We start from the raw sequence: 8636 nt of genomic DNA, 5'->3' as shown, positions 1-8636 counted from the left end.
AGAAGAGAAGAGTCAAAACTCTACGTCAGGATGCCTTACCAGAGCGATGAAGAGACTGGGGAGTAAAAAGAATTCCTAACTCTCCGATATATAATTCCTAAATGACTCAAAACATTTTTCTAGACACAACTCGGCCGCTAAAAACGATCAAGCAGTGGGGCTCCTAAGGTCGGGGAAGGCTCTGATTACCAACTTGTAACGCCCTCGATGCGGCTATATCTCCCACGTGTCGAAGCACGACTTAGAGGCATAACCGCATTGAAAGCAATGTCGCAAGTGAGGTAATCTTCACACAACCCATGTAATACATAAGGGAAAGAGATACATAGTTGGCTTACAATCGCCACTTCACACAATTACATGAATAAAGCATTACATCATCCAGATACAATCAAGGTCCGACTACGGAACCAAAATAAAAGAAGAACCCCAAATGCGACAAAGGTCCCCGATCGACCCCAACTGGGCTCCACTACTGATCAACTAGAACGAAACAACACAAAGGGCAAGATCTTGATCGAGCTCCTCCTTGAGCTTGGTTGCGTCATCTGCACGGTAACATAGGCACCTGCAAACTGGTTTTGGAAGTATCTGTGAGCCACGGGGACTCAGCAATCTCGCACCCGCGAGATCAAGACTATTTAAGCTTATAGGAAGGATGGAGTAATGAGGTGGAGCTGCAGCAAGCGACTAGCATATATGGTGGCTACAATCGCAAAAGAGAGCGAGAAGAGAAGGCAAAGCACGGTCGATACAAGTATGATCAAGAAGTGATCCTATAGCAACCTACGTCAAGCATAACTCCAACACCGTGTTCACTTCCCGGACTCCGCCGAGAAGAGACCATCACGGTTACACACGCGGTTGATGTATTTTAATTAAGGTCAACTTCGGGTTTTCTACAACCGGACGTTAACAAATTCCCATCTGCCCATAACCGCGGGCACGGCTTTCGAAAGATAATACCCTGCAGGGGTGTCCCAACTTAGCCCATGACAAGCTCTCACGGTCAACGAAGGAATAGACCTCCACCCGAGACGTTCCGATCAGACTCGGTATCCCGGTACAACAAGACATTTCGACAGGGTAAAACTAAACCAGCAACACCGCCCGAATGTGCCGACAAATCCCGATAGGAGCTGCACATATCTCTTTCTCAGGGCACACTCAGATGAGCAATCCGTACAACTAAAACCAAACCTCGAGTTTCCCCGAGGGGGCGCTGCACAGGGCTCTAGTTCGGACCAACACTCAGAGGAGCACTGGCCCGGGGGGGGGGTTAGAATAAAGATGACCCTTGAGTCTGCAGAACCCAAGGGAAGGGAAGGTTAGGTGGCAAATGGTAAAACCAATGTTGGGCATTGCTGGAAGAGCTTTACTTAAGGCGAACTGTCAAGGGGTTCCCATTATAGCCCAACCGTGTAAGGAACGCAAAATCCGGGAACATAACACCGATATGACGGAAACTAGGGCGGCAAGAGTGGAACAAAACACCAGGCATAAGGCCGAGCCTTCCACCCTTTACCAAGTATATAGATGCATTAATTAAATAAGATATATTGTGATATCCCAACAAGTAAACATGTTCCAACAAGGAACAACATCTCCATGTTCCAACAAGGAACAAACTTCAATCTTCACCTGCAACTAACAACGCTATAAGAGGGGCTGAGCAAAGCGGTAACATAGCCAATCAACGGTTTGCTAGGACATGGTGGGTTAGAGGTTTGACATGGCAATTTGGGAGGCTGACAAGCAAATGGTAGGCATCGTAGCATTGGCATAGCAAAGAGCGAGCAAACTAGCATAGCAAAGATAGTAGTGATTTCGAGGGTATGATCATCTTGCCTGAGATCCCGCAAGGAAGAAGAACGAGTCCAAGAAGAAGACAATCGGTCGTAGACGAACGAATCCTCACAACTCCGGAACGAAACCGAAGCTAACGAGAGAAGCAACCCGGAAAGAAACAAACAACATAGTAAACAAACATCACATAAACATGGCATGATGCGCAAACAAGTATAATGCATGTCCGGTTTAATGAGGCATGGCATGGCAAAGTGCAACAAACAATACTACAAGTTAAGTGGAGCTCAATATGCAACGAGTTGCATATTGACAAAACACCACATCAATTATTTAGTTCTCTCTCGTTACGGAACACAACAATATTAAGTTTGGTTAAACATGGCAAGGGGTGAAACATAATATAAACTATACCATCTAAACAATTTAAATGGGGCCGGATATAAAAACAACAAATCTGGTAAATCCCCATATGCATTTAGCAATTTAATGCAACAACAAGTTTAAACATTTTAAATGTTGTTATCATGATGCGGATGACATATACAAGTTTATGCAATTTTATTAAAACTTGACAAGAGCATGTTATGAAGCATTTGGTCACCATGGCGGAACAAAAAGGGTGCCACGGCGATGAAACGGAAAATGATGCCACGGCAACATATCAGTTCCGGTAGCTTACAGAGATACCGGTGCAAAAGGAAGTGAGCGAGTCATGCAAGATGGTGGGGTGATCCCGACTACCGGGTTCCCACGGGACGGTGGCACGGCAAAAGAGGGGCATCGCAAGGACGATTCGATCACGGAGCAAACGATGCATCTCATTCAACACATGCATTCGGTCACGATCGGTCATCTCGGGGTTATACCTTCGAAGCGTGCGTTTTCGGAGCGGTTCGAGTCGTCGAGGGAAGTAGTTGTTCACGGCGACGGTAGAGGTACATCTCGTAGTGGAAGTAGTTGTACTCGTGTCGTAGTAGAAGTAGACGTTCTCGCAACTGAAGTTGTACACGTCGGTGGTAGTCGAACTTGACGGTCTTGGCGACGGTAGTTGTACACGTTTGCGGTAGTTGTTCGAGTCACCGGTAGAGGTACTTGGCAGCGTAGTTGTACAAGCACGACATCGGACTTGTCGAACCCGAACACTTCGGGGGGGGGGGGGCGTCATGGTACTTGGCGAATCCCAGAGATGGCGGAAGACGAACTGGGCACCCACGGTCTTGACGCCAACAGCAACAGCAAGTGAAGGTGCATGATGATAGCGGGCATCAAAGTGCAGCACGGGTACAGGAGGCCGGGGCTTCACGCGAACAGGGCCACGGCGATGCAACAGAGATGGGCGCATGGAGCAGAATTGCGGCGATGCGGATCTCGCGCAGGAGATGGGGTCGCAGCACCATGGGGATGGAGGTGCTCGGCTTCCCTCGGACGTTGCCGGCTGCTGATGGAGGAGACGCGTGGGAGAGGTGGAGCGGATCCAGGTGGAGGCGAGGTGGAACAGGGTGTGGCGGCCATGGGAGCTCCAAGGAGGGAGGTGGCTGGTCGTGGTCGCCGGCGATGGAAGCGGAGCAAGGGACGGGCGAAGCAGAGGAGCCGATGGCGGACGCGGGAGGTCGGTCGCGGCGCCATGGGGAGGCGACGACGTGGAGGAGGGGAGGCTGCAGGGGCAACGATGGTGGAAGATGAGGGCGACGACGATGAGTGGCTTGCGGAGGAGGCAGGGAAGGAGCCGCGCGAGGGAGGAGGTGGGCGCTCGGCGCTCGCGCACAGAGGCGACGGGGCCGGCAGGGGCGAAGGCCGGCGGCCATGGCGATGCAGGCAGTGGAGAGGCGATGGGATCGGGCACGAGAGAGAGAGGGGGATCGAGGGGGGAGAGATGCGAGCGCAGAGGAGGGAGATGGGATCGATAGGAGGGGTTGCGGCGCTGTGAGGGAAACGAGGGAGCGATGGCTGAGGGGATCGGGCAGGGGGGTTCGGGCTAGGGTTAGGTCGGCTGGGCTTTGGCCTTGGGCCGGCGCGGGAGGCTGGGAGGCCCAGGCTGGGCTGGACTCTCTTCTCCCTCTCCCCTATTTCCTTTACTAATTAAAACAAAACAGAAAAAGAGGAAGAAGAGAAAGAGAAGTTAGGGGTGGAATCTGGGCATGGGGATAAATTTTTCCGGACTCGCAAAAATATGCTCGTTCCAAGAAAAATAGAAAGGGGCATGATTGAAAGATTTAAATTCAAACACATTTGAATTTAATTCAAATGGGTTTGAACTAGGACTTGATAAAAGGAAGGTCCAAAAATGTTCGGATTTTTGGTGGAGCTCCGGAAAAACAAGAAAGAATATATGGGCAAGGTTTGGAGACCAAACTTGAAGCAGAAAAGGAACGAAATTATTTTGCAAGTGTGTTTGCGGGTGATTCCGAAATAGTGGAATATTTAATATAGCTCCCTAAATATCGGGAGGGTATGTTATAAAGAGAAGTCATCCTTCCCTCGATTTAAATGGATCGAAAAAAATCCATACAATTTATTTAGTTGAGGTTTTAAAAAAATTAATGATATGATGGCATGATGACATGATGCAATGCACATGATGCAAGGATGAATGCAACAAATAAAACAAATCACACGACGAAACTCGGAATAGCTGGAAGTCTTCTGGAACATCGGCCTCGGGGCGTCACACTATTCAAGACAAATGAAGAAGGAAAAGATTCAAGACTTACCCGCACGACGCCCAGCGCCGGCGTCGGACTCGGCCACCTCCTCTCCGTCGTGAGTCGCGGGCTCCTCTGGTGCCACCAGCGCCACCTGCGACGGAGCCCGGGCGTAAGGCTGCCGGCTCGCGTTTAGAAATATCTCCCGTGACACGTCAGGACGAATGAGAAGATGCGCGGCGGCAAAATAAGAAGACCAGACGCTCACCTGCGGCGCCGGGTTCGCCTGGCTGTACGGCGCCTTGCCGAATCGCCAGTCATCCCCAAGGTTGTCCTTGGAGATGTCGTTCACGCCGCGCGTGACCTGCTCCGCAGACAACCGCGTCGACCCCATCCGGTTGGGGTCCTAAAGCCCGATCATCTCGCCGACGAGGCAGGAGCGCCTCTGAAGCGAGAGAACCCGGTGGGTGATGAATGCGGCAAGGAGGTCGGTGCCGGTGAGCCCCTCCTGCGTCCTCATCACCATGACCCGCTCGTAGAGATTGACGATTTCCTGCGACGGGCGCTGGAGCGAGTAGCCCCAGTTCGTTTTCTCCTGCGGCAGCGCGACGGCAAAGGGAGGAAGATGAATGTGGTCCGCACCGTGGTTGCGGACGTAGAAGAAGGAGTTATGCCACTTCTTGGCAGAATCCTCGAGCGGGATCTTGGGGAAGTCCGCCCCCGACCGCTTCGAGATGACGCCGGCCCCGCAGTCGGCAAACTCCCCGGCCGACGGGCCCTGCTGCTTCAAGGAGAAGAAGCGTGCCCAGAGGTCGATGGTCGGCTCGACCCCTAGGTACCCCTTGCACAGGGTCACGAAGCCGGAGAGCTGGACGATGGTGCCGGCGTCAAGATGGTGCGGTTGGAGCCTGAAGAACTCCAAGAATGCGCGGAAGAAGGTGCTCGTTGGTAGCCCTAAGCCACGCTCAAAATGCATGAGGAAGACAACATGCTCCTACCCCTCGGGTCGGGGCCTCTGCTCGCCGCGAGGCAGACGGACACCAACGTCCGTCTCCCACGGAAGGCGCCGCGAAGACCGAAGATAGGTGATGTCGTCGATGGTGACGGTCGAGCCCATCCAGGAGCCCGACGGCAACGACATCGCCAGAAGAGAAAGAGAGAAGATGGACGACGGAAAGATCTCTGCTCGGGGCCGCGGGCGCAGCTGTGCATCGGTGACGAAGAGCAGAGCAGGAGCAGGGGGGCAGGAGGGCGCGAGCGGGAATAATGTCCGCCTCCCCCTTGCCCCCTCCCCCAAATTTATAACCCCCGGTTCAAACGTGGGGGAGTGGGATCGTCTGCACACGCCCGTTCCACTACCCCGCAATAAGTGCACACGTACACGTGCACTAACTGCTCGGGGAAGTGCAACCGGCCCCCAGACGCTACAATAAATCTGCGCGCGCGGGCCAAGGGCGCGCGGCGGCGGGCCCCGGCCCGTTGCCCAGTCCCGTCACGCGTGTGGCCTGTCAGGCCCCTCCGACTTCCGGGCACCACGTGGCGCCTGCACGAAGCTCGAGGGATCGCCTCAAGATTCGACGGACACCTCGGTTCCCGCCATGGCCGGGACGCCGCGATCCAGTTTCCGAGAAAACCGGCACACAGTGGGTGTTGCCGGACCCGGCGCTCGCAGATTCCGCCTTGCTCAAGGGGGAAACTGCGAAGGCCCACTCATCCGAAGACGACGGACCTTCACGGCTTCGGGGACTACTATTGGGGGGATGAACCCCGGGCAGGCAACGGAACCCAGATCCTTTTCCAAAACAGCGGGGCCCACATCGCCCTGAAAACCGGCACACGCCTGGCTGGGTCGCTCGACCCGACAAGGCTCCCAACCTAGCCAAGGCCCTCGACTCGGCAAGGTACGTCGACCCGGCCGCAGCAGCTGGCGCAAGACAACTCAACCCGGCGCAGCCATGGCTTCCCCAGCAAGCCAACCCACCCGTGGCGTCCACGGAAACCCAGCCACGGGTCAGCTCCCATCCCATCCAGGTCGTACGATGGGACGAGACCTCAATCACCGATGACCAAGACAACAGTATTCCCGCCCATGCCTATGGTCAGCCGGAGCGTGGCAACAGTGCCCCTTACCTACCCGCTGACCAGGGCTGGTGTGGCAACAGTGTTCCCACCCTCACCGCTGACGACAGCAAGCGGCGGCCTGATGGAGAACACTGTACACGACTCGACTCGGCCACGCCCTGACGATCGACAAGACGGCACACAGTCCACCTAGGCACGCGGGGCCCGCACCTAGGGGAACCCGGCAAACCACATGCCCACAAGCGGGACCCATCCCGGTACCCCGGACACCGACAATATGGACCCACCGACTTGGCATATTACCATTGTAAACTTCGGTGGGTTGATCTATAAAACCCCCCAGGAGCCCATGCCCGCAGGGGATGGCAGAACATGCGATACGAGATAGACACGAGACATATGTAAGAGAAACCCAGGCAAGCATAGGACTAGCCACCCCACAACAACACCGGGGAGAAGGAGCAGCCCAAGCCTTGGCCAGCCTCCTTCCTCCTCCATACAGCTCTAGGAGCGACATTGTACTATCGATCATCCAACTAAACTCGGCAGGACTAGGGGTGTTATCTCACCGGAGAGCCCCGAACCTGGGTATGTCCAGCGTCCCGCGCCCGCGCATATCAACCTCGCCTCTGGAGTCCACCAGCGCCCTCGAGCCTCCTCCTCTCTTTAGCCATACCTTGGCATCTGTCGTGCGCTCACCACAACAGGACGCTGTAGATAGATGGGGGAAGGTGATGGAGATGTTGGTGAAGATGATGGAGGTGTTGGTGTAGATCACGGTGATGATGATGGCCCCGGTGGCGTTCCGGCGCCACCGGGAGAGAGGGGTAGAGAGCCCCCCTCCTTCTCCTTCTTCCTTGGCCTTCTCCTGAAGGAAAGATGCCCTAGAGGCAATAATAAAGTTATTATTTATTTCCTTATTTCATGATAAATGTTTATTATCCATTCTAGAATTGTATTAACCGGAAACATGATACATGTGTGAATACATAGACGAACTGAGTGTCACTAGTATGCCTCTACTTGACTAGCTCGTTTATCAAAGATGGTTATGTTTCCTAGCCACGTACAAAATAGTTGTCATTTGATTAACGAGATCACGTCATTGAGAGAATGATGTGATTGACTTGACCCATTCCATTAGCTTAGCACTTGATCGATTAGTATGTTGCTATTGCTTTCTTCATAACTTATACATGTTCCTATGACTATGAGATTATGCAACTCCCGTTTACCAGAGTAACACTTTGTGTGCTACCAAACATCACAACGTAACTGGGTGATTATAAAGGTGCTCTACAGGTGTCTCTGAAGGTACTTGTTGGGTTGGTGTATTTTGAGATTAGGATTTGTCACTCGGATTGTCGGAGAGGTATCTCTGGGCCCTCTCGGTAATACACATTACTATAAGCCTTGCAAGCAATGTGACTAATGAGTTAGTTGCGAGATGATGCATTACATAACAAGTAAAAAGACTTGCCGGTAACGAGATTGAACTAGGTATGAGATACCGACGATCAAATCTCGGGAAAGTAACGTACCGATGACAAAGGGAACAACGTATGTTGTTATGCGGTTTGACCGATAAAGATCTTCGTAGAATATGTAGGAGCCAATATGAGCATCCAGGTTCCGCCAATGGTTATTGACCGGAAATAGTTCTCGGTCATGTCTACATAGTTCTCGAACCCGTAGGATCCGCACACTTAAGGTTTCGATGATAGTTATATTATGAGTTTTGATGTACCGAAGTTTTTTCGGAGTCCCAAATGTGATTACGGACATGACGAGGAGTCTCGAAATGATCGAGACATGAAGATTGATATATTGGACAACTATATTCAGACACCGGAAAGGTTTCGGGAGTTATCGGATATATACCGGAGTACCGGGGGGTTATCGGAATCCCCCCCCCCCGGAGGTTAATGGGCCTCATGGGCCCAAGTGGTGGAAGAGGAGAGGCGGCCAAGGGGCAGCCGCGCGCCCCTCCCCCCCCCCCCAAGTCCGAATTGGACAAGGAGGGGGGCGGCTCCCCCCCCCCCTTCCTTTCCCCCTCTCTCTCCTTCCCTCTCCTCTCCTACTCCAACAAGGAAGGGGGGAGTC

General features: G+C 53.1%; 1 protein-coding gene across 1 annotated transcript; it reads right to left on the bottom strand.

Moving 5' to 3' along the window:
- Positions 1-1903: 1903 nt before the first annotated feature.
- LOC123158376 (vegetative cell wall protein gp1-like) lies at positions 1904-4845 on the bottom strand. The gene is made up of 4 exons (XM_044576394.1): positions 4748-4845; positions 4521-4605; positions 2676-3730; positions 1904-1939 (listed from the first exon to the last, which is right to left on the bottom strand). The coding sequence occupies exons 1-4, from the start codon at positions 4843-4845 to the stop codon at positions 1915-1917; spliced, it is 1263 nt and encodes a 420-aa protein (XP_044432329.1). The 3' UTR covers positions 1904-1914.
- Positions 4846-8636: the final 3791 nt, after the last annotated feature.

Source organism: Triticum aestivum, chromosome 7B (genome assembly GCF_018294505.1).
Source record: "Triticum aestivum cultivar Chinese Spring chromosome 7B, IWGSC CS RefSeq v2.1, whole genome shotgun sequence".
Classification (NCBI taxonomy): domain Eukaryota; kingdom Viridiplantae; phylum Streptophyta; class Magnoliopsida; order Poales; family Poaceae; genus Triticum; species Triticum aestivum.
This window is presented reverse-complemented; position numbering and strand designations above follow the sequence as displayed.